The 26,600-nt window shown below is 43.9% G+C and overlaps 1 protein-coding gene across 4 annotated transcripts in view; it reads left to right on the top strand.

Moving 5' to 3' along the window:
* GRID1 (glutamate ionotropic receptor delta type subunit 1) overlaps positions 1-26,600 on the top strand; it is a 698,930-nt gene that overhangs the window by 430,996 nt on the left and 241,334 nt on the right. For all 4 annotated transcript variants that reach the window (XM_045040238.1, XM_023240627.2, XM_045040236.1 and 1 more), the window contains one exon: positions 7,419-7,472. In XM_045040238.1, coding sequence (XP_044896173.1) covers positions 7,419-7,472 — 54 coding nt within the window. The remainder of the gene's footprint in view (positions 1-7,418; positions 7,473-26,600) is intronic.

Raw genomic sequence — 26,600 nt, 5'->3', positions numbered from 1 at the left:
GAATCATCCGTAGTCTTGTAGCCAGCTACTCCTCTTCTTTGCCGATGGGGGGCATCGCACTCCCTCATGCTCCGGAGGGGTGACATCGCACACAGAGAATTGTTCCTAAACAGCATGTTGTTGCAAAGGCAGCAGTGGGTCTTTAAAGTTAGCGCGCTATCTGTCCTTGGGAAAATGCCAGGCTGTGCGCTCCATGGAGGGAATGTTCTGAAATGTTACAAGTTGGGGTTTTAAAAAGATGCTAATTGTTGACAAGTTTTCATTATCTCAGGCTCCCAGTGTTGGGGGGTGCCTAGAGAAGAGTGGCCAACAATTAACACATACATAAATAATCGGTGGCATTTGCACTTTGTGAAATAAATCCTCAGCTATGCTGCTAAAAGGCTTCCATGTGGAGGTTTTTTTCCACTCCATTTACTATTCCTTTAGGCCAAGATAAAGTGAAACAGGCTCATACTTAAGAAATGCAAGTAGAATAATGGTCTCAGGCTTATGAGAACAAGTTAACCTGGAGAAGGAAGGCACTGCCGCTCCTAACGGCGTTTTCTCGGTTATGAGAAAAAAGATCATTTTGTCCCCATTGTCAGGGGCCAGGCACAGGCCCAAAGGCTCACATTCTTGCTCTGATAGCTATGTGGGCCTGTTGAGGAGCAGCGTGACTGATGGAAAAGAACTCAGGATTTGGAGACTGAGAGACCCGAGTTCAAATCCAGTCTCTGCCAGGTACTAGCCGAGGGACCTGTGTGAGCTACGAGACCAGATCTAGGTCCCGGCTCCCCGCCGCACAGACGGGGATGAGAATGCTGCCTGGCTCATTAGGGCGTGTGAGTAAAGGAAAGTGTGTGTGTTGTGAAGGGGGGGAGATGTAGTATCGAAGAGTCTCGTGGGGTGCTTGATCGGAGGAAATGGCCCTGACTTGGTCCTGTGTGAAAGGCTGCAGGCAGAGGCAGGGGACTGGACTGGAGGTGCTTCCTCCAGCCCCTCAGAACTGCTGTCTTCTCCACCTCCTTAGAGGGATTTGGATATTAGAACTGATCTCCACCTGTATGTGGCCAAGACGGGCCACCCTGTATATACTATTCCCATTAGCACTAGGGACTGCTTTCTGTCCAGAGCTTTGGGGAGCTGGGAGCGGGGGTTTTGGTCTGTATCTACTTCTCTATGGAAACTGTGGAACCAGAGTGGCTGAATAGCCAGGACAGGATTCCAATGTCCCCTGGCCTCCAGGAGGCCTGCAGGATGGCCTGTTGGTGTCCCGCATCACCTATACGAGAGCTCTGGTGATGCGATTGGAGCAAGGTTCAGACAGGGGCTGCTGCTCATGGACGAGGGGACACTTTCTCTTCTCTAGGTGTGGAAGGGACAGATGCCTTCCACTTCCCTAAGAGGCGTGTAGCTATGACAGTGTGCTTTTCTCTCAAGAAGGTGGTGTGTGGGTGTCAGGACAAGTGTAGACACCTGGCTCTGTCTCTATAGGTGATGCCCCTCACCGCTGGCTACCTGTGTCCACCATCCCAGCCCTTTCTATGAGCTACGTGCCATGGTAAGCTCCTTAGGTCTTCTATTTAAAAGGGGCTCAGGGCACCTGGATGGCTCAGTTGGTCTAGCGTCTAACTCTTGATTTCGTCTCAGGTCATGACCTTGTGGTTGTAGGATCAAACCTTGCATTGGGCTCCATGCTGATAGCACGAAGCCTGCTTGGGATTCTCTCTTTCTCTCTCTCTCTCTCTCTCTCTCTCTCTCTCTCTCTCTCTCTCTCTCTCAAAATAAATGAATAAACATTTAAAAAAAATAAAAGGGGCTCAAACAGGAGTCAGCATGAGCCTTGGAAGGTTCCACCTCCTCAGCTCTTCTTCTAAAGTTCTGTGTTGGCCAATCTACTGATGGACCACAAGAGCTGGGAAGTTGGTCACTGATGGTTTGGCCAGGCCTTGTGGGACTCACAGCAGCAACTTAACCAGGGCTGCTGGTGCTGTGTCAAGGCATCATGACACTGCAGGGACTCCTTGGGGTCACTGTGACCTCGTTCCTGCCTTCCACAGGGTCTAGGTGGAGCTCCTACTGTTGCACAGGACTCTATTGCCTACCATTGTGTTATTTTGAGGGTTGCCCCACAGTCCTGGTGCCCAGCTCCTGCAGAGAAGCCCAGCTGTAGGAATGTAGCCTCCCTACTTGCTGGAGATGAGTGACCAGAACCCACCCAGAGCAGATAGCCCACTCCACTCCCTTCCCCACCCACAGAATGAAGGGCTGCCCTTTGTTTGTCTAGTCAGCTCAACACTTCTCTGCCCGTGCCAATGGTGTTTCATAGCAATGGACTCACAGTGTTGCCGAGGTGAAGGGAGGCCCCACGTTGTGCTGCCTTAAAGGGTCTGTGGATTCCTGGAGGAGAGGGCACTTATCACACTCGCCACATTGTGTTTATTGTAGGTTGTCTTGGTACTGTTGGCTCCATGATGGCACGGACGAGGCTGCTGGCTCATACCCGTATTCAGGAGAGTTAGGACAATAGCTGGTGTGTGGCAGACACAGTGTGTTGAGTGAAGGAGGGAATAGATGAGAGACTATACATGTCTACACATTCAAGAAACCATTGAACAAAGACCAGGCTGGGGCCTTGAGTGGAAGGAATGGAGAACACCTTCATGTTCACTCATTATCTGTAGTGAGCAACTCTCTGGGCTGGAAGCTTCACATAATTTCATTGAATTCCCATGATAACCCCAGGGTGGGAGGTGTGTGTCTCAGGTTGGGTTCCCAGAAGCAGACTCTGGAGTGAGGATTTGTGTGACCATGATTTATTAAGAAGTGTTCCCAGGGGAATTAAAAAAAAGAAAGAAAGAAAGACAGCAGGGGAGTGGGAATGTGGCAGGGAAATGAAGGAAGCCAGAGCTGGTGCGCTAGCAATGAGGCAGTTTGGGCTCAGTCCATGGAGAAATTCTGTAACCAGCAGAGCTCACACTTGAAGCAGTCCCCATCTGGGAACAGGGCATCTGGGACTTGTATATGTGACACTCTCTGTCCTTGGTGAGGGGTGTAAATTCCCAGGCACAGTGAGTGCCGTGCAGGGTTCCGGCAGCCTGAGCCACGGGTGTCTGCCGTTGGGCGTGAATGCACACAGGGAGCCAGTGTGCTCAAAAACCCTAATGGGATTCAGGGGGAATGTGGGCAGAGCATCGATAGCACTGTTGGCATTCGAACGCCTTAAAGGCGTGGAGCTGCCGCTCAGGGAGGTGGAGTAGCTCAGCCAGCAGCCCGCAACCAAGCAGTGCCAGAACTGGGATTCGAACATGCTCTGCCTGCCTGCTTCCCCCTTACCCTGCTGGCCCTGCCACGGAAGGGAGGACTCAGCTGCACCTGCTGCAGACATGGCTGAGGAGGAAGAGGAAAGGATAGCACTTAGACAGGGAGTTAGTGGTGCTGCGAGGGGCATTGCCCACTGGGCTGTGAGCATTTAGGGCTCTTCCCACAGAGCTGGCAGCTCACCAGTAACTAGGGGGTAGGGGGAGAGGTGTTCTTTCCAAATCTGCAGTAGCTTCTCCTTCTTACAGTCTAGCTCAGCTTCTGGGTGAGTTGCATCCTCTGGAAAAGGCTACAGCCAAATGCTATTTATCTCTGTGTGGGGAAAAGAGGCTTAACAAATTAGCTGAGCTTAATTGATGAGGAAAGTAGGACAGAAAAGTTGGCCAGTTGTCCTGTGGGGTTTTCTGATCAATTCTCTCCATCAGTATATTTCATGTATGAGTCTGAGACCAGGTGGAAAAACTCCTGAGGGTAGCCAGGGTCCCACCTGTTCCCTGGGATGTCCCAGCAGCTGTGGCAGGTCCTCTGCGCTGCTGGCTCTGTGGGTACACAGAGGACCGTTCTCCTGCACAGGTGCACCTGTACCTTCAGATTCACAGAACCAAACATTCTGGAGCAGTGTTCCCAGCTGCAGAGGCCAAGAGTCAGGGTCAGAGCTCTGAAATAACACAGGACTCAGGCATATCACCATTCCCAGTGAATTAGGATCCCAAGGAATTGGGCCCCAAAGTCTACATTTGTTAAAAATACATCTTTTTAAAAATTTTTAAAGGTTTTTATTTGAGAGAGAGAGAGAGAGAGAGAGAGAGAGAGAGAGAGAGCGAGCGCGCGCAAGCGGGGGAGGGGGAGAGAGCAAGGGAGACAGATTACCAAGTAGGCTCCATGCTGTCAGCTCAGAGCCCCATGCTGGGCTCGAACTCACAAACTGTGAGATCATGACCTGAGCCAAAATCAAGAGTCAGATGCTTAACCAAATGAGCCACCCAGGTACCCCTCAAGGTCTTCACTTTTAAAAGCTCCCTAGGAGATTCCTACATGCAGCCAGACGTGAAAATCATTGCTTTGGAATGTCAGTGTGTGATTAAGTCTTGCCTTTTGCCCATGGTCAGCTTCTATGCTGATACTTAAATACCTTTCAGGGACACGCTGTTCACCTTCCACTCAGGCACTTCCCCTGATGAGACCTCACTGCTCCTGAGGCAGCCCCATTCCATCTTGAACTACTTGGAAAATCAGAAAATTCTGTCTTACATAGTGTTGATACCTGCCTCCCAGATTACTGGAAATCTTGGTCCTAAATAAACTCTGAGAGGCTGCAAAGAGCAATTCCAGTCTCTCTTGCCCATGACAGTTCTTCATGTGCCTAAAGACACCTATACTTTCACTGGCCTACTCTGTGACCAAGTCTAATTTTTTGTGTTCTCCATTAAGTGGTGTAGCCCAGTAGTCAACTCCCGGCCCCAGCAGTGTTTCTTCTAAGTCTCCTCTCCCCAGTTGCCCTTCTGTTCCTGGAAACCCAGAGCAGGGCTTTGAGTGCAGCCTTGTTAATCTACATCTCTTTAGATTCAGTTCAGTGTTCCAGTGTTCTGGAACCTATAAGTTCCCTGATAGTTACCTCCTCTGAGGATCTGAGGCTCCTCGGAGGGCAACTGGCCCTTAAGTCCTCATAGCTTCTAGGGAGAGGGCCTGGTTTGTGGAGTTTGTAGAATGGGGAGAAAGTATCTTTGGGACATGGCCCCACAGGAGTTTGGCATCTCTGGAGATCCTTTCTTTCAGGGGCAGAACAGAGAAGACTTGGAGCCTCCTTCCTGAGGTGGGGGATGGAGCAGCCTAGGAGGGGAGAGTTTTGTGGGGGCACGGCTCATAAGGAGGAGGACTTGTGTGGCTCCAGAAGACTTCCGGGTTCCAAGAATGTGATGGATCAAGGAATAAGGGTGGAACCGACAAAAGGTGGGGGATGGCCACTTCCCTTCTCTGCTTTGTGAAAAAGGCTTGGGATTTGTATGGACGCCATTTTGTGTTTGCTGCTTCTTGAGATTGAGGACTGAAGATATTGACAGACAAGAGGAAGCAAGCATTATATATGTCTTATAGATGAACAAACTGAGACCAAAGGGGTTAAATGACAGCTGGTGGAGGCAGTCCTTTCCAGCCCAGTCCAGACTCCCATCCTAATTTGTCTTCACAGGGCCTGGCACCCTCTCACTTCTAGGCTGGAGAAGGGGAGTTTGTGTCTTTAACCCCCAGATGGCCCAGAAAGACCCCTGTGCCCACCATTGGTGTCCTGTGGGAGCTTTCTGTAAAGGACTGGGATGCTAGAGCTGGGACACTCACACAGGCTCTATTTCCACATGCTTGTTGTGCTGGCCAACAAACGTGTCCATTCTTTATGTGGATGAAGTTTTAACAGAAGCCCGTGCACAGACAGTGCAATGATGTACCTCCCACATATAGCTGGGTTGCTGGTGCAGGCAGGCTCTTTAGCCCTCTATGCCTCATGGTTAAGGAGAAAGAGTCAGAGCTCTGTGTACTGATGAGGAAAGATATTCTTGATATATTGATAAGTAAAAAAATGATAGTTGTAACCTGATGCATATTTCATGATCTCATTTAAATAAAAACATCTGTCTGATATGGGTACATAGATATGTACTTGCAGATGTGACCACAACCTTCTAGAAGGGGACACCTTAAACAATCTCTGGAGAATAAATGTGGAGGGGTAAATGGGACATTTCACCATTTAGCATATTTTATTTTATCTTTTAAAGTTTATTTTTTAAAGTTTGAGAGAGAGAGAGAAAGCGTGCGTATGTGAGGCAGGGGAGGGGCAGACAGAGCGGGAGAGAGAGAATCCTAAGCAAGCTCTGTGCTGCCAGCCTGGAGCCTAACATGGAGCTCAAATCCACGAGCCCTGAGATCATGACCTGAGTTGAAATCAAGAGTCGGACACTTATCCGACTGAACTACCCAAGCACCCCATTTAGCACATTTTTAAAAAGGGGGCAAGGTTATGGGATGATTTTGAACATTTTTACTTCTCTGTGTTTTTTTCAAATAAAAAAGAGTAATAAAAATTACATCACAAAAATACACGCAAAAAAGTAAAAATAAAAGAGGACTACAATCTGATAGTTCTCTCCCACGTTCATAGGTGGCCTGGCACAGTGCCTGGTACTCAGCAAGTACTTGACACATGCTAACGGTGAGAGCTCTCACAGGACATGCTTGACAATGATCAGTTCCTTCTCTCTTTTCAATCTGATGGCTTTCCAGTTAAAGGAGGATAAAAGCACCCAGAAAACATATGAGAAACGAAATAAGGAACCCTTATTTTCACTCTCTTCCACTTCCTTCACGTATTCAACAGCAATATTCACTCATATATTGAACACTATGTGCCAATTAAAGGGTAAGGTTCTGGGATACCACGCAAGATGTGGTCCCTGTCGTCATGGAGACCCCAACTTGGTGAAAGAGATAGATACTACGAAATAAATAAGCCGCTAATATTCAAGCACAGAAATAGCACGTGCTATAAAGAAACAGAACAAATTGCTATAAGAGAGAATGATGGGAGTAGAGTCATTGCCCAGAAGCAAGAAAGAGCCAGTTCTATGGGTCCTTTATGGGTTCTTTAGAACTGAAGGCAGCTCAGAACCCCAGCTGTGAGCTGCTGTTCTCCCAGGTGTCATTCATTGCAGCTGGACAAGCTGCCATAAATCCCTCATTCCAGATTTCGGATTTTTAGCCTCTGGCAGTCATGAGAATCATCCCCCTAAGCTCCCCTTCAGAAAAGCATTTGCAGGTACTTTTTCAAGAGGGGAGAGGAAAGCCCTCACCTTTGGTGGCCCTGTGATGCCTGTAGGAACCAGAGCTTCGACCTTGCTGAGGGCTAGTGCATAAGAGCTTGGAAAACAGCAGGAAATCAGATATCTGTGTTCAAATGATGCGTCTTGTAGCTAAGGCAGCGAAAGCTCAGGGGATGGCATGTTTTGTGAAGAAAAAAATCTCCAAGAACAATGTTTATCAAACCCCGTCTCGGCAATCATCTTGCGTGTCTACCAGCTTCTGGCTTGCTTCTATTCATGTTTGTTTTCTTTTTCTTTCTGCAGGCTGTAGAGACCAATCTGGCTTCCAAGGACAGCCACTGGGTCTTTGTGAATGAGGTAAGAGCCCCAGAGTGGGAAGGGGTGCAGCCTGCACTGAGCCCCCAGCCCCTTGAGAAAGCTCAGTGGGAAGCTGTTGGGGCCAATTCTGACTTGGGATGCTGGAGTGAATTCCAGAGCCCCACCGTGCAGCACAGGGTCTCAGAGAGTTGGACCTGACCTGCCAAGATGCTCAGGGGAGCAGGTGAGAACCAGGGAAAGAGTCAAGATTGGAGTACATGAAGTCAGAAGAGAAGTGGTTTCAGGCATTAGATGTGCAGAGTGAGGAGAGACAGCCGGTCAGGGGGTTGGGGGCTGGAGAGATTGGGGCAGGTTAGAAGATGGGATGGAGAGGGAGTGGGGCAGAGGAGTGAGGGGGGATGGAGGAGGCTGCATTTCATGCAGGAGTTTGCAGTTCTGTGTGTTACATGACTGTGAATGTGTGTATGTATGAGTGCCTACATGTGCGAGTGTATGTGAAAACACGTATGTCAGCATATGTGACAGTGTAGATGTATATGTGTGTGAGTGTGTACGTGTGTGAACACGCCCCTGGACCTAGCGGGGGCAGGAATCAGTGTAGCCATTTAAAGCGGGTAGATGAGAAGTCTCTCCCATGACAGGCCATCCCACTGCTTTGGGTGCTGGGAAGAAGGGGAACACCAAGTTTTCACTGTGGCCCAGTCCTCTCTTCGGCTGTTTTACCTGCCTGGCTCTGACCTCCTCCACACTGCAGACATTCCAAGTGAGTGGTCTTTAACCACATGCCCATTCAGGAAACACCACCAGGGCAGCCTGTGTGACCCCAGCATGCTGTTAACAGAGCTGATTCCGGAAGACGGTTCCTGGTGCATGCTTTCATCAGGGCTTTGGCCTTCAGCTTCTCCTAAATTAACTGATCAATTTCTAATGGCCTCATTCTAGAAGATGCAAGGTTTATTATAGAGGTAATTTATTCTTTTATGATGTGTGTTTCTTCATTAGCTCAGTGCTCTATGGCTGGAAGAGTTTTGGGTGGCTTATTTTAATAATTTTGCAGGTAGTATCAGATAGTAACTTTTGCAAGGCCCACTTTTCATGGCTTTCCTCCATAAATTCACATCTTATTAACTCTACCCGGGCCTGTTGGACAATGCAAATTAACTGTCCATTTACGTCAGGTTGTGGCTGGTTGTGCTGCTAATTAGAAGGGACATGTTGGCCACCTCCCCGTTCTTCAGAGCCTGCTGGAGTCCTCCTTGGTCCTGGGAAGTTTTGATCCTCTGGGCTTTATCATCTTCTCTATGGGTTCTTCAAAGTCTGGTTTTCTTTGTTCCAGAGAAGGGATGCATTTCATGTGCCTCTTAAGGCAAATGTCTGGTGCTGGCTTGAATATTTTGGTGACTCCTCCAAACTGAATCGTCAGTGTTCCTCTGTTGTCAGTCTTCAAAAAGCACTCTGATTTTGCATCTTTAACCTGTATGCTTTTTTCTCCTCTGCATCCTGACTCACCTCCAGGGTCCTCTGTCCCTCCTGAGCCCCTCTTCATGGCTAGGAGTGACTTCAGAATGGTTAGTGCTGAAGTGCCCGCAAGGGCATTGCTGGGGCAGCTGGACCCCAGGACTTACTTAGGGTCACCAGGAGTAGTCAGGCTGACAGATGTCAGCCACACTAGAACAGCCTCATCCAAGAGGATAGCTATGCCCCACGACAGTCATTAGCACATTGTGGGCTGGGACACACATCATGTGAATATCCCTGAGCTAAGTGTATCCTCCTCCAGAAGTGATCTCCTTTCTTGGCTTCCTTTTCTATAGGAGGCTATTCTTCTTGAGAATGAAAGGGTAACACCTACCATTTCTTATTTATTTATTTTTATTTTTTTATGTTTTTTTTTTTACTTTTATATTTGAGAGAGAGAGACAGACAGACACAGCATGAGTGCAGGAGGGGCAGAGAGAGAGGAAGACACAGAATCCGAAGCAGGCTCCAGGCTCTGAGCTGTCAGCATAGAGCCTGGCATGGGGCTCGAACTCACAAACCTTGAGATCGTGACCTGATCATGAGCTGAAGTTGGATGCTTAACCGACTGAGCTAGCAGGCACCCCTTACTTATTTAATTTTTAAAGTTTATTTATTTATTTGGAAGGAGAGAGAGAAAGCACACATAGGGGAGGGGCAGAGAGAAGGCTAGAGAGAGTATCCAAAGCAGGCTCTGCACTGTCAGCTTGGAGCCCGATGCAGGGCTCAATCTCATGACCGTGGGATCATGACCTGAGCTAAAATCAAGAGTCCGAAGTTTAACCAACTGAGCCACCCAGGCGCTCCAACACCTACCATTTCTTGATCACCTATTATATGCCAGGCACTTGTCAGAGTGTTTTATATTTGGGAACATCCTTAGGCCTCATCAACAACCCTATATGACAGTTATTATCATCCCCATTTTACAGTTGGGAAAGGGCAGGCCCGAGAGGTTAAATCACTTGCCCAAGGCCATACAATGATTAAATGGTGCATTTGGGATTCTGTATGAAGACTGACTACAAAGCCGTTTCTACCAAATGACACCATTATGCATACGGCCCTGACAAAGATCCTTAAACTATGGTCAAGGTCTAATTCAGTGAGGCCAGTAGGTAGGACTCAGGTATGCACACTTATGGAGACACTCTTGGCTTTGGTGTCAGCTCATGTACATTCTTGAAGTCTGTGATCTGGAGGTATGTCGTCCTATAAAGCTTTGACCCTTAGGTCCCAGTGTGGCCTTTGGTTAATGAGCAAGCTGTTCTCTCAACTGTATGTAGATTTACCCTTAGGATCCAGCCATATTCAGAACTGCTGTTTCCTGTTACATAATGGCCCCACTGGAAACAAAAGTCCATTATTCTTATGATAGTTGTATCATTCGAGACTCTATCTAAATACAGAGCCACAGACAATGTTTACCAGTTGCTTTTCTGTTTGTCGTATGTGATGGATAGGATAAAATAAAGTGGGAAGAAGAGAAGCAGGAGAAGGCATTTGGTGGTTCCGACATGGTCTCCAGAATTCAGCAACAGTATCGGGGCCCCATCTTCTCATTTCCTGAGCTGCTCCCTACTTCTTTAGAAGCAAGTTCAGTTTGTTTGACAAACTCAGGTTGGTGCCTCTTCCCCTCATGTCTTTCCCCCAAGGAGGCCTGCACTGTGGTCCCTAGTTCTGCCCCTGCTCCCTCATTCCTCACAGGCTGTGTCTTCTAGTTTCTCCCTCTATATCTGACTTCCTTAATGTATTTTCCTGGATTCAAGATAAACACTCAAAGGCACGTGATTTTGTTTTGTTTTTTCCTTAATCTGGTGGTTTTCTTTTTTTTCTTTTTCCTTTTTCAATTTTTTTTTTTAACGTTTATTTATTTTTGGGACAGAGAGAGACAGAGCATGAACGAGGGAGGGGCAGAGAGAGAGGGAGACACAGAATCGGAAACAGGCTCCAGGCTGTGAGCCATCAGCCCAGAGCCTGACGCGGGGCTCGAACTCCCGGACCGCGAGATCGTGACCTGGCTGAAGTCGGACGCTTAACCGACTGCGCCACCCAGGCGCCCCCTGGTGGTTTTCTTAATACATATACTCCTTCACTGGTGAATATTGGTGTTGTATACATGAGGTCTATATCATTTGGAGAAGGGGTAATTGGATGCAGAGAAAGGCTTGTGAGCATGTGAGCCTCACTGATAGTTTTTAGATTTTGCAGGTCTCTGGGCTTGACTGTGGGAACACTGGCAAGCAGATGTACTTTTGGGTCTAAACTATATTTTCATTGATTATTTAAATTATGTTAGTTTGGAGGAGGGTGGGGGATTCGAAAAAACATGTGGAAAGCAAATTGAACCAGTTGTCAAGGTGGCCACTAGGTCATGAGTCCCTAGAAGACATGGTCAGAATTTAGGTAATCACTGAATCCTAGTGCCCTATGCAAAGAGTAGGTTCTTTTCTTTTTTAAGTTTATTTAATTATTTTGAGTGAGAGAGAGAGAGAATGATAGCACATGTATATATGCTTGAGGGGAGGTTGGGTGAGGCAGAGGAGAGAGAAAGAGAGAGAGAGAGAGAGAGAGAGAGAGAGAGAGAGAGAGAGAATCCCAAGCAGTCTCCCAGGTGTCAGCACAGAGCCCTACATGGGGCTTGAATTCATGAACTGTGAGATCATGACCTGAGCCGAAATCACGACTAGGACACTTAACCGACTGAGCCACCCAAACATTCCCCAAAGAGTAGGTTCCTAATAAGGTTTGGTTGAAGGCAGGTTGATATACTTAGGATAGAGCAAGTTCCTTTGAAGAACATTTCTCAGTAGGCCTTCGAGGAAAGACAAAGGCAACAATTAAACTCGAGGCTTAGGGATGGAGGGGACTAGTCTGGGTCATTCACCAGAAGTTGCCAGTTGAGGACCAGTCACACATGGCTCTGGATGAGCTAGGTAGCTTCCAGAACCTCTTCACTAGCTGGTCTGGAGTGTCTCTTCTCCATATGGCTTTCAGCAGATCCCAGGTGAGCCAGTGTGCAGGACAGGTGTCCTCAATGCCAGGTGGAGTCTGAATGCAGAAGAGAATGCCCTTTCCATGAGGATCTGTCTTTTGGGAACTTTTTGGAGGAAATTCTTTTATGGAATATATATATATATAATTTTCAGCATCTTCCGGAACTAAGTGTGATGGGACTTGGAGTGCTCTGTTTGTTGCTGAACAGCTCAGACTGTTAGAGTAGTTCTTCCAGACATGCACCCAAAGCATGTTTTGATGGAAATGGTTTAAGATGTTTAGAAAGCAGTTCAGAAGCTCATATATAACCCTTGTTCTTAGGTTTCTCAGTGAGTGAGGCTCTGGGCTGTGTAGGTGGAAGAGACAGAATTGGCAGGCACCCCTGCCACATTTCCAGCAGACATCAATGACCATCACATCCCATGCCCATTTCAGAACTTGTGTCTGAGCTCCAGACCCAGAGGTCCAGATGCCTTCTAGACTCAGCTGCTTGGAAGCCTTGTGACCACTTCCAGCTCAGTGCATCTCTCCCCAATGCTCCCTCACTCAGCGTTCCATTCCCAGGGGCCCATGTCTCCTGGGACCCCTCTGGTTGGCTTCCTACTCAGTGAAGAAAAGCCAACATCATGGGCCCTGCCTCAGAACCTGTCTAGGATGACCCTGACTGCACCTGTACACCTTCATGTACTTCTTACCCTTCTACTCACTCTCCCATGACTCATCCCTGCGAGCAGAGGAGTGACTTGTTTTCTCTATTTATTTTCCTTTCCTGGCTCTGCCTTTGCCAGGATCTCCCTTTATACCTGGCATGCTCTTCCTGAATGTCTGATTGCCAAGGTCTTACATTCCAGCAGGGGTCTGCTAAACATCTCCTTTGCCAAAAAGTCTTCCTGGATTTCCCCCATTAGAGTTATTCATTGTCTTACTGTCGTACACTCCTTGCCCCAACTATGATGCTCTGTGCCTGATTCCCTGTGCATGCAACTATGATGCATGTGCCTGATTCCCTGAACAGCCTGTAAGTGGACCTCCTTTCTGTCAGGCTGCCTAGAGTTCCCAGCACAAGGGAGTCACACACAGAGAATTTGTGTGCATTAAGGCTCCTGCTGCTGGCTGGCCTCCTGCTTCCTCACCTTGACTCTGCTTGTCTAATTGCCTACATGTGGAAGAAGAGCATTTATAACTGTCCCTATCTTTCATAGACTCAGAAAGCTGTCATTTTGCTCTATGAGCTACAGCTGTCAGCACCCCCTGCTCTCGGCATCCCCTTTCCCTGCACTTATGAGTCCCATGGGGCACAAGCTCTTCCTCTGAGGCACACGCATGCTCCCTTCAGCCCCAGTCCAAGCCATTAGCCGATGGCAGAGCAGCCAGGGAGAAGGGCAGGGGAAGTGCTGGCTGGGCTTCCTACAGCAGTCTCCAAATTGCATTTGGGAGCATATGTTCTGCTAATTTGTAGGTGCTTTGTGGAAAAAGGATTCTGTGATCAAAGAGGGTGGCTAAGTTAGAGTTAAAGAGTGAGAAATGGGTGTCTCCTACAGGCATCTTTGGTCTCTGAAGCCAGCTGTGCTTTCCAAGGATGGGGCCGTGCACACTGTCACGTGCATTTGTTCCAATTGCACTCGTGCATTTTCTCTCAGTGTGCTCCCCTCTGCTCTTGAATAGGTTGTTGGCAGGTGGTGGAGTGTCAGGACCCGGAGGCTAGAGTGCACATTCTTCCACATGACTCATGAAGTTGTTCATGTGCTGACCTCAGAGCCCTCTCTGGTCTTAGTTCCAACCACCTCTTATCTTACAGGGCTGCTCTGAGTGTATCCTAAGCGATCACCACCCCAAGCACAGGGTCATCCTAGGGTCTGGACCTCTTCAGCGAGCCTCTGCCCAGAATGCTGTTGTGTTGTGGCCCCTCAGGCCTCAGCCCCCACCTTATTACTTTCACTGGTTTGCCACCAACACATACTCTATGAGGATCCCTGGGTGCAGACGTCGGCTTGCCCCAGAGGGCATTTCTGTCAACAGTCCAGAAAAACGTTAGTCCAGACTTCCAAATCTTCCCCACCCACAAACACATGCTGAGTTAAAATAAATGAAAATGAGATGAGGCTATACATGAATAATGAGGGGGAAAGAAATGCTAATACACTAATTGAAGAAAACAAGAAGAAAGACCATGATATGAACGTGGAATCAAATAGCTTTAAGAAATCTCTATTTGGGACACAGAGAAAGGTCTGGAGAAGATTTAATTTTTTTCTTCCTTTCATTTTGAAGATTCCAATTCTGCTTGGATATGAAGTCCCTGTACCACTTACTGTCTACAAATTTAATTTAGGAACACTCAAAACCAATTATGTTTGTTGTAATTGGGTCGCTTGTTTCTCTCCTCAGCCCCACCGAGGAGCCCTTGAGGACAGGGGCCACATCCTATCCACCTCTGAAGCCCCAGCGGATCTATCAGACATTACAGATGCAGGCACTTTTTTTTTTTCATGTTTATTTATTTTTGAGAGAGGGCGAGAGAGCATGCACAGGGGATGGGCAGAGAGAGCGGGGGCAGAAAATCTGAAGCAGGCTCCGTGCTGAGAGTAAAGAGCCCGGTTCAGGGCTTGAACTCATGAACCATGAGATCATGACCTGAGCCCAAGTCGGTCACTTAACCAACTGAGCCACCCAAGCGCCCAGCACTGTTGTTTTGAGCATTCCTTTCTTCATCTATTTTTTCACTTAAATTTTGCAACTTTATTGAGGTTTAATTCATGTACAGTAAATGCATATATTTAAGTGTACAATTTACATTTGACATATGAGTCACCCACGAACTCTTACCACAATGAAGATAGTGAACATGTCCGTGACCCACAAAGTGCCCCTTGGTAATCCCACCTCCAGCCCCACCTTCTCCCACTCCCCAAGCAATTACTGATCTGTTCCTGGCACTTACAGATCATTCCTACTTTCCAGGGTTTTATACAAATGGAATCACACAGTATGTACTCTTTTTCCTATTTTGCTATGGCTATTTCCATCCAGATAATTATTTTGAGATTCACCCATACTGCAATGTATACCAATAGTGCTTTTTTTCATTGAGGAGTATTCAAATGTATGAATTCATCACAATTTGAGTATCTGTTTGTTCATTGATGGACATTTGGGTTGTTCTAGATTTTTTAGTGATTACAAATAAGGCTGTTGTGGATGTTCATGTACAAGCCTTTGTATGGACATATGCTTTCATTTTTCTTGGGTACATATTTACAAGTGGAATTGCTGGGCCATATGGTAGATGTATGTTTAACTTTTTAAGAATCTTTCAAGTGGTATGAGAATTCCAATTGCTTCACATTATGTTAAGTAGCTGGTTTGATCAGGTTTTTGATATTAGCCATTATAGTGGTATGTAATGGTACCTCATTATGATTGTAATTTTAATTTCCCTACTAACTAATGATACTGAGCATATTTTCATGTGTGTATTTGCCATCTATATCTATATCTCTCTTGGGGGGGGAGCTGAGATCATTGATTTCAGAACTTTTTCTTTAGTGCTATAAACTTCCCCACAAGTGACTTAATGGCATCCCCCAAAGTTTGCTATGTTGTGTTTTCACTGTTATCCAGTTTAAAATACTTTCTATATTACCCTTTGATTTCTTCTTTGACTCATGGGTTGTTTAGAAGTGTGTTATTTAGTTTCCAAATATTTGGGGATTTTTAAAGGATTTTTCTCTTATTGATTTTTAATTCAGTTCCACTGTGGTCAAAGAATATAGTTTCTCATACTTACACCTTTTAAAATTTATTGAGACTTATTTGATAGTCCAGTACATTTTCTGTCTTGATAAATGTTTTATGTGCACTTGAAAAAGATGTGTAATCTATTGTTGTTGTGTGGAATATTCTATAAATGTCATTTAGGTCAATTTAGTTGATAGGGCTGTTTATGTCTTCTGTATCCTTGATGACTTTTTGTCTATTTGTTCTATCATTTATTGAGAGGGGAGTATCAAAATATTCAACTTTAATTGTGAGTTTGTTCTCCTTGTAGTTTTATCCGTTGTTGTTTAATGTATTTTTAAGCTTCGTTACAAGAGGCATAAATGTTTAGGATTTTATGTCCTGTTGATTAATTGATCTGTTATCATTACAAAATGACCTTCTTTAGCCTTCTGCTCTGAAATGTTCTCCACTCTGAAATATAATTTGATATTACTGCAGCTATTACAGATCTATTTTGACTAGTGTTAGCCTAATATATCTTTTTCCATTCTTTTACTTTTAACCTACTTGTTTCCTTGTGCTTAAAATATAGCATGTTTCTTGAAAGCCACTCATACTTTGATATTGCTATTTTATCTGTTGTAACACTTGGCCTTTTAATTGCAGTGCTTAGATGATTTAAATTTAATGTGAATATTAATATGATTAGTAACTATGGTTTCTTTACCTGGAAGTCAAATGAAAAAAACCATTTCTGAGGGGAGGGAGAGAACATTGATGCCAAGTGCTATTGTTATGAGGATGTGATGACCTGTGGGGTCAATGGTTGGAAAGAGTTGGAGGACCAAGTCCCCATGTACCTCAACTTATATTATTCCATTTTACAGATAAGAAAACAGAGGCTCAGAGAGATGGACTGATTTTCAATGTCACTTAGGAAGTGGCAGTCAGGATTTGAACTTAGGGGTAGGTGACTCCAAATTTAAGAAATAAATACCTATGCCACACTGCCCCTCTCTTACCTTTCCTCCTCATACTCAGTAGTAACTAAACACTAAGTATGTGACTGAACCCCAACAATATTAGAATGTTTTTACCATTTGGAAGTGGTAATACAGTTCTCATTTACGGAAATTTGTTCTTATAAAACCTTTATTAGAGTTCTTCCCTTTATGTTACTTTACATAGTACCACATTTTTTTGTTTGTTTGTTTTAGATTTCCTGTGGAAATAATGAAAGAGCCCTGCAAAAGCCCATACAATTAAGCTAATACCTGTCACATGAGTAGTATCTGAAGGGAACAAACCACATTTGCTAAAAATGTACTTCCAGTCATTACTCAGAATGTACCTATTATCCTTCCTCAGCCAAAAGGAATCTATGAAATTTAACACTTATGGTTGTAGATACATGAGGAAATTGTCATTGTGTATAGCGTTAACATCATTCTCCAGCCCTTTTCAGAGCCCCATGGGAAGAGTACTTGGAGCTGTACAGATGAGTTGGGGGATAGTACTAAGAGAGTAGTGAATGTACCCTTGTGTTTTAGATCAATCTTTGGGAACACGCAATGGACACTTCCTTCCTTAAGCCTTATTTTCTTCATCTGCTCAATGGGGTTCATGATACTACCTCCTAGGAAAGTTGTGAAGATTAGGTGAGATAACTCACCAGAAGTGACCCATCACAGGGTCTGGCACACAGCAAGCACTCTTGAAGGAGCATTCCTCTTATTAACCAATCACTAATGTCCTGCAGGGAAGTCATCTTTGGAACTTAAGGAAATACCCAGATTTGAGGAATTGATAACAGGTCAGTGCATGTCTTCATGAGGAGTGCCAGGGGAAGGAGCCATGGCTTAACTCATCGTCTGGGTGACCTCGGATTGGAACATTTCTAACTGTGCTTCGGGCTTCCTGGGGCCCTAGTTCTTCCTTTCAGACTCCTATACATCCTTTAAAACTCCATCCGATTACCCTCCCCTCACTTTGCAACACCTATGAATTTCTTCCATAACCTTTCTTTTTCCAACTCCCCCAGAGAACTGAGGCAGTGATTCTTCATTGGTCTTTAACTTCTTCCTCCATGTCCTGCTCCCTACCAGGATCTGCAACTCTTGACAATCTATAATTCGTTTGTCATACGCGTACTGACCACCCCTGAAGCGTTGGGATGCTCATGCACATTTGAGAGATATCCTCCTCACTCTCAGAGAGCTTATGGCATCATGGGTGAGAAACATGTGCTCTTCACAAATCTACAGCTAGGCAATGCTTGTAGGGGCCACTCCAGATCCTCTGCCTTTTGCAACCAAGTTCAAGCTTCCTGCAGACAGAACAGCTCAGCTAGATTCCTGCCATTGATGTGGAATCAGACTCCATGTTTTAGATATGAATCAATTGTCCCCAACAAGTACGTTATCCTTTTGCAGAGTTTTGACAGAAGGATGCTTGGGAAAGGGAGTACGGACACTTAGGGAGTTTTAAAAATAGCTTTAATCCCCATGTGCAGCAAATGCATCCGAAAACTAAGGGTTAGCGTCTACCTTTGTGCATTCCCATCCATCGCTCTTCTCACAAATGGGTTCTGATGGATTCCGATGAACTCACTGCTTATGCCAGAAAGATCCTATTATCTGTGCCTTCTAGTCTGTTATTACACCTCCTGTGCCAGGCTGGTTAATCACCGTGTACCACATGGAGAGGCGAGCAGCAAGCACATGCGCGCATGCTCATGCGCCAGGCAGCTACCGCCTTTACGCAGCGTGGGGCGGGGGAGGGCTAGGAGGCCCCTGGTGGGGTTCCCAAGGAGTGTGCTTTCAAAACTGGAACAGAGAAGCAGAGGTGGAGGCAGGAGACAATTCAGACCACCAAAACTTTTTGTGAAGTGTCTTAAATAACGTTCAAGGGCTCATAAAGACAGTAGGCTTTGCTTTGGTTATTTTTTTCCACTGTCTCAAACCAGAAGATGTTCTGTGCACTGGGGAAGAGTGTCTCTTAAGCTGGTTGAAGAATCCCATATGAATATTGTCCAATTTCAGCAAGAGGAGGGAAGAAACCCTTTACTTGTCGTTGATCAGTACTAGGCCGTAGTTTCCTGCAGCCCTAAAGACTGGCTTGCTGGCTGCCAAGGTGATGAGGGGCTGAGGAGCCAAGTGCTCCTCCTGGCCAGCTGCAGAGTGGGGCTTCTGGTCAAGAATTGCTAAAGAGCCCACCTTGTGAGGCCAGTGGGGTCTGAATGGCCTCCTTTCTCACCCTCAGATTTCTGCTTATTTGCTGTGGGGTATTGCAGGAACAGTGAGCCAAGTGGTTGCTCCCCGAAGCAGGAAACTTACATTTGAGTACCTACTGTGTGCCAGGCCCTGCTTTGGATGCTTTGTAGACATTATTTCAAAACAAATTAAATTTATCCGTGAAATCCCATTTAAAGGGATGGCGAGAAATTTGAGCCCATTACAACAGGATAGCTTCCTCCTTGTCCTCTTGAAGGTTGTGCAAAGGTCCCTGGATTTTGCACTGTCGAGATCAATCATAGAGAATCTGTCTAGATACTCAGGAAGTTTCAACCCACTTTAGGTCTCAAGCTTGGGCATGGTGTTGTTTTTTTTTTTTTTCTTCTGAGCCTGAAGGACCCCAGGCATTGGGCTCAGGCTTCCTACATGGCTACCAGCCACTCCTGTCTGATACCCCATCCTGGATTATCACATATCAGGGAATGGGAAGACCCACAGACCCCTCTACTGTCCCCTTTCTATCTTAACTGGAAGCTTCCCTTCCCAGCTGAAGCCACTTTGACTACTCCCATTCTCTAAGCCACAGAAACTTCCCAGCCAATATCATTGTCAGTTCACATCTTTGCTGAAAGAAAATATCTTGGGAGAAAGAAGAGCACAAACTTTCTAGAGTCTGTAGTATTGCTTACTTCCATGTATATATGTGGGCACATGCATGGTAGGGAGGGAAGGACACGGGTAGAAGGAAAGCAGGGGGAAATTGCTCTATTCTTTTCTGAATCTTCTACAATAGTAAAACAAAATACAAATTAAGATGCTAATGAATTATCCTTTCCAATAGCCTTATATATGTAGTTTATTTTGCCAAATTGAGGTTTCTCTGCTATGTTCAGCTTTGTATCTTATTGTTTTCAATTAAGAATGTATCATTCACAATTTATCATGTCAGTAATTAGCATTCAGAATAATATTTAATGGTCTTGTAGTAGTCTGTCATTTGGAGGAATCATAATTTTTGCAAACCTTCTCTACTTTCGGAAACTTAGGTTGGTTAATGCTGTTGTAAATAATGCTGCAGTCAACATACTTCAACCTAGATCTGACATGTCTGATTCCTAGTGATGGTAAAAATATTGTTTCAAAGTATGGGAGCCCTCAATGAGCCTAAGCTTCTTTTATCAGAGTGCCTGTCTCGTCCCACTCTTGTGTTTTATGAACACGACTATCATTGTTTTTCATCTTTATCAATATTATAGATAAAAAGGCTCACTGCATTGTGTTAATTTGTATTTCTTTGCTTATTAGCCAAGCCAAACACTTTGGAAATTTAATTTTTGATCATGCATGTTTCTAATTTTGTGACTTTAGTTGCTCATGTCTTTTGTGCAGAGATATTGGTCTTTTGTTATATGACTGACGCTTGCATCCACCTTCTGAGAGAGATGTTACTAACACTGGAATAAAGATTATAAACTTGAGGGTCAGAAAAGGCCTAAGGTCTCACAACTCTATAAAGACAAGCTGGAATTTTAGGCTCAAGTTGGGCTTGTTCAATGTGGTGCTGCCTTTGAGCCAGTCCAGTCCTACCTTAAATGGAGATGCATGTTCATTTATCTTATAAGGGACAAAATTTCTGCACTGAAGAAATAAATCTTCCAATTGTTATATTGGATTAGATCAATTCCTGAATCAAAAGTTGGTTTTACAACTTAAAGTGGCATAGAATTTTCTTTTTTTAAAAAAAGTTTATTTTTGGGATGAGCACTGGGTGTTGTATGGAAACCAATTTGACAATAAATTACATATTTAAAAAAAAGTTTATTTATTTATTTTGAGAGAGAGAGAGAGGGTGAGAGAAAGTGAGCAGGGGAGGGGCAGAAAGAGAAGGAAAGAGAGATTCCCAAGCAGGCTTTGCACTGTCAGCTCTGAGCCCAAGGCAGGGGTTAATCTCAGGAATGGTGAGATCATGACTTGCCAAAATCAAGAGTCTTGAGCTAAATCAAGACACTTAACTGACTGAACCACCCAGGTACCCAGACATAGAATTTTCTGTTAAACTTGGGGCACATGGGTGGCTCAGCTGGTTAAGTGTCCAACTCTTGATTTTGGTCCAGGTCATAGTCTCACAGTTCATGAGTTTGATCCCCACATGGGGCTCCACTCTGACAGTGCAGAGCCTACTTGGGATTCTCTTTCTTTCCCACTCTTTCTTCCCTTCCCCTGCTCTCTCTCTCTCTCTCTCTCTCTCTCTCTCTCTCTCTCTCTCTCTCAAAATAAATAAACTTTAAAAAAAGAATTTTCTATTAACCTTGGTTAATACACAGAAAAGTCATGAAAATTTCTCTAATTTTTATCCAATAGAAGGGAATGAGCAGCACCAGTGGGCTCATAGAAGACACATAAAGTAGCTTTTATGATTAAACTCACAGTATTGTGCTTAAGGCCCTGGCTGTGTTTTGTGAGAGTCTTCAATGGCCCCAGTGAAGCTCCCCCAAGCAGACTTGCAGTGAGGGAGCAGGCGCCCTCCTTCCTTTCATGAGGAGTGGAATCACATCCCTGTTCCCCTTTCCCCCTCAAGTAAACGTTCCTCACTAAATCCTCTTTCCCTCGATTTTGACTCTTCTGGAGAATTAGTGAGAAATTAATTCTCATTTTCCTTGGCGAATCTGCATGTGTGCCAGGCTCTTCACTATGGAATTTCATATCATTAAAGCTTGGTGCCTCCAAGGGAAATTCCAATTTAGCATAATGGTTTCGTTTAATATGAAATGCTGTTTCCTCTTCCAGATATTGGTTTCAGGAAGAAGGGATCTATTATCCATTAAGTTTTTGTAGCTCTGCTCACATAACACAGCCCAGGGAAGGATGTGCCCCTCAGGTGAGAAGTAGTCACAGCAACGAGCTGTAGGCCTGGGCAGTGTGGTGAGCTTGAGGGATGAAATTATGGGTAGACATCTAACTGGGCAGTGGTTTGGAGTGCAGGGTGCTAATATGTGAGGAGGGGCACGAGGAGATTCTGCTGAATCTGCTCCTACAAGGATTTGGGCTTTTAGCCTGAGTGAGCTGAGGCGCCACTGGAGCATTTTGAGCTGAGGAGTGATGCCATCTGAGTTATGGTTTGGAAGGACCACCCTAAATCCTGTGTTGAAAATACACTGTAGGCATTAGGGTGGGAAAGGACAGAAAAAAAGGGAAAAAGAAAGCTTAAAAATTAGTGCCTTTAATTAGCGATGATGATGGCTTGGACCAGGATGAGATAAGTGAGCAGAGGTAGTAAGATGCACTCAGATTCTGAAAGTTTGAAGACAGGGCTGACAGACACTGCTGACCAAACTGATACACACAGAGGGCAAATGACTAGCCAAAGGGCAAGCATGTAGCAAGTGTTAAAGCTGAGGAAGGGAAAAGGAGGCTTTAGGGTGTTTGTGGGGGGGAGTGGTATTTTATGTAGGGTGTTCTGGATTTTAACCAGGCAGTATGACTCTAGTGCATACACTCTTATTATTTCACAAACTTTTTGAAGTGTAACTGACATTAAAGATACTGCACAGTTTGATGAGTTATGTCTTGGAGTTTTGACATATACATTTGTGAAACTATCACAATAATCATGAAAATGCACCTTTCTATTACCCACAAAAGTTTTCTCCTGTTCCCACGTAACCAGTTTCTCTCTCTCTCCACCCAATCCCAGGTAACCTCTGATCTATTTTCTGTCAGTGTCGATTACTTTGCATTTTCTAGGATTTTAGATCAATGGAATCATACAGTACATACTCTTTTTTGTCTAGCTTATTTAGCTCAGAATAATTTTGAAGTGCATTCATGTTGTTATGTATATTTGTTGGTTAATTTTTGTATATGGCGTGAAGTAAGGGCTGAGATTAATTTTTATTTTCTTCTGATTTATTTTCTGCATTAATATTTAATTTTTCCAGTACCATTTGTTGAAAATAGTACTCTTTCCCCTTTGGATCATTCATTGAGTATCAATTGGCCTTCAATGTTTGGATCTATTCCTAGGGTCTCTCTTCTATTTCATTGACCTATATGTCTGTCTTCACACCGGTACCATGCTGTCTTTATGCTTGTAGCTTTATAGTTAGTATTGAAATCAAGTAGAGTAAGTTTTTCACCTTTTTCTTCTTTAAAAATGTGCTTTTACCCATCTACATCCTTCACATTTTCACAGGCCTGGGACTAGGATGAGGCAAGTGAGGCACCTAATGAGGCAAAAAATTTAAGGGGGAACTCACCCTCAAGTTTGTGCAAGTACCTCACCTTAGTTCTTGCCTTGCATTTCCATATACATTTTATTTTTAAAAACTGTTTGTTTATTTTGAGACACACACACACATGCCCGCGTGCATGCGTGTGCGTGCACACACACACACACACACACACACACACACACACACAGGGCAGGGGAGGGACAGAGAGAGAGAGAGAGAGCAGTGAGAAAATTCCAAGCAGGCTCCATGCTGGTGCTGGAAGCACAGAGCCCAATGTGGGGCTTGACTCATGAACCGTTAGATCAGGACCTGAGCCAAAATCAAGAGTTGAATACCTAACTGACTGAGCCACCCAGGTGCCCGGACCATATAAATGTTAGAATTAACTTGTCAGTTTGTAGAAAAGGCCTGCTAAGATTTTAATTTCAATTGTATTGAGTCTAGAGATCATTTGAGGGAGAATTGAGAGCTTCACAACATTGAGTCTTCTGATTTATGAACAAGGTATATATTTTCATTTATGCATATCCTCAATTATTTTTAGCAATGTTCTGCAATGTTAAATGCACAGGTCTTGTTAAATTCATCCCTATGTTTCTAATATTTTTGATATAATTGTAAATGGTGTTGCTTTTTCAATTTAAGTTTACAGTTGTTTCTAGCATGTAGAAAATACAAATGGCTTTTGAATATTGACCTTGCATCTGTGTCACAACCTTGCTAAACTTATACATTAGTTCTAGTGGCTTTATTTTGTAGATTTACAGTTGTCTACATAGATAATCATGTCATATGTGAATAAAGACAGTTCTACTTCTTCCTTTCAAATCCAGATCTTTTTTATTTCTTTTCTTGCCCTACTGCATTGGCTAGAACCTCCAGCACAATGTTGAATAGAACTATTAAGACTGCACATATTTGGGGATGCCTGGGTGGCTCAGTTGGTTAAGAGTCCAACTTCAGCTCAGGTCATTATCTCACAGTTCATGAGTTTGAGCCCTGCAGGCATTGGGCTCTGTGCTGACAGCTCAGAGCCTGGAGCCTGCTTTGGACTCTTTGTCTCCCTCTCTTTCTGCCCCTCCCCCACTCACTCCCTGTCTCTGTCTCTCTCAAAAGTAAATAAACATTAGAAAATTAAACAAAAAAAGACTGCACATCTTTACTTCTTTACTGATTTTAGGGCTATACATTTAGCTTTATACCATTAATTATGATGTTAGGTATAGGTTGATCATACATATGCTTGATAAGGTTGAAGAAGTTCTCTTTTATTATTAGTTTCCTGAAGGTTTTTAACAGAATTAGAAACTGGATTGTGCCAATTTTTTTATGCATCTATTGATATATTCACATGGTTTTTCTTTTTTTATTCTGTTGATATGGAGTACTAAATTAATTCATTTTCAAATGTGAAACCAACCTTACAGCCTGGAGATAAACCCCACTTGCCCTCATCATGTTTCTGGGTTTTATTTTGTTTTGTTTTGAGTTGTTGGATTTACACTTACCTAAAATATTAGCAAAGATATTTTAAGGAAGTTTTGTATCTATGTTCATGAGGGATGTTCATCTGTAGTTTTCTTATCTTGTAAACCCTTTGTCTAGTTTTGTTATCAGGGTAGTACTAGCCTACTGAAACAAGAATCTGTTTCATCTCTTCAGTTTTCTGAAAGAATTTGTGTAGAATTGATATGTAGAATTCACCAGTGAAGATACCTGGGCCTAGAAATTTCCCCACCTACCCACCTACCTCCACCATGGAAAGATTTTTAACCAGTCCAGCTTTATTAGTAGATATATTTAGGTTATACATTTTTTTTTCTAAGTGAGGTTTGGTAGTTTGCGCCTTTCAAGGAAGTTGTCCATTGTATCTAAGTTTCTCATAGTTCTGATCTGCTTCTGATAAATTCTTCACCTTCTGTTTTTCATTCCTTAAAGGTGTCATTTTACTGACTTATGGTTCACCTTGTTTCTGATGAGAAATCAGCTATCATTCTTATCTTCATTTTTCTCTGCATATTGGATCTTTTTCCTCTGGTTGTTTTAAGATTTTTCTTTTTCTCTGATTGTGTGCTTAGGTGTGGATGTCATCAAATTTAGAAACTGTTTAACCATTATTTCTCCCAATATTTTTTCTGTCTTTCCCTTTCTCTCTTTTATTTCCTGGACTTAAATGACATGTATATTAGGTTGCTTAAAATTGTTCCATTGCTCACTAATGCTCTGTTGATTTTTCCCAGTCTTTTTTTTTTTTTCCCTCTGTGATTCATTTTGGGAGTTTTTGTTTTGGTACTTTCAGGTTCATTTATTTTTCTTCTAATCTGCTGTTGATTTCATCTAGAGTAATTTTCATTGCAGACATTGCATATTTTATTTGTAGAAATTCAATTTGCGTCTTTTATTTTTCTCCCTGTCATGTACATACTTTCCTCTATGTTCTTGAACATATGGTGTGTGTTTATACTATTTATAATATCTGTTTTAATGTCCTGTTCTACTAATTCTGCCATCTGTATTATTTCTGGGTCTGTTTCCACTGATTGATTTTTCTTCTCATTATGGAGAGTATTTTCCTATTTCTTTGCATGCCTGGTAATTTTAGATTAGATGCCAGACATTGTGAATTTTACATGGTTGGGTGCTTGATTCCTTTTCTTCTTTAAGTATGCCCCACCCCACCTCTATTCTTCCCCAGGACAGGGTTAAGTTATTTTGGAACATTTTGATTTTTTTGAGAATTGCTTTGAAGCTTTGTTAGGTCAAAAACAGTTTTAGTCTGTTGCTGTTGCTAATGTGACCCATTATTACGGATTGTTAAACCTGATCCTTCCAGGTGGTTCTTTCCTTAGACTCAGGTAGTTACCTCACTCACATGCACTAACCAATACTCAGCTGAAGATTCAAAGGGAACTTTCACTAGATTTCTGGAGGGCATTTTCTGTGTAGCTCTCGCTTCTCTGGAATTCTGCCTTATGAATTGCAATTGTTTTGGCTTCCTCAAAACCCAGACTCTCTCTTCAACTCATGGAGGCCATCAGGCTCTGCCTAGGTTTCCCTTTCCTTTGCTGCAACCTGAAAAGTCTCTGTTAGCATGAAGTTCAGGCTCACTTCATTTGTTTCTTTTTTGGGAGGGGTAACACTTTTTAGTTATGCCTGTTGTCTAATGTCTGAAAACTGTCATTTCATGTTTTGTTTTTTATTTAAAGTGAATGGTAAGTTCAGTCCCTATGAGTCCATCATGATCAGTTAAGTACCATGCTACATACCTTCTATTCTTCCAAATTTATATTCTCAGATCTTTACATTTAAATCTACACAATGGGCTCCAGTTCAGATGTAAGGGCTTTGATATGGTAAACATGGGGCTGTAAACTTGAGAGCCATCCAGTCCAGGGCTCTGAGTCATGAAGTCTTATTTTAATTTATATTTGGAAATTTTTTAAATAATATTTCAGGATTTTAAATTA

Source organism: Felis catus, chromosome D2 (genome assembly GCF_018350175.1).
Source record: "Felis catus isolate Fca126 chromosome D2, F.catus_Fca126_mat1.0, whole genome shotgun sequence".
NCBI classification, from domain to species: Eukaryota; Metazoa; Chordata; class Mammalia; order Carnivora; family Felidae; genus Felis; species Felis catus.
The sequence above is the reverse complement of the archived record's forward strand: the minus strand, read 5'-3'. Positions and strand labels throughout refer to the sequence as shown.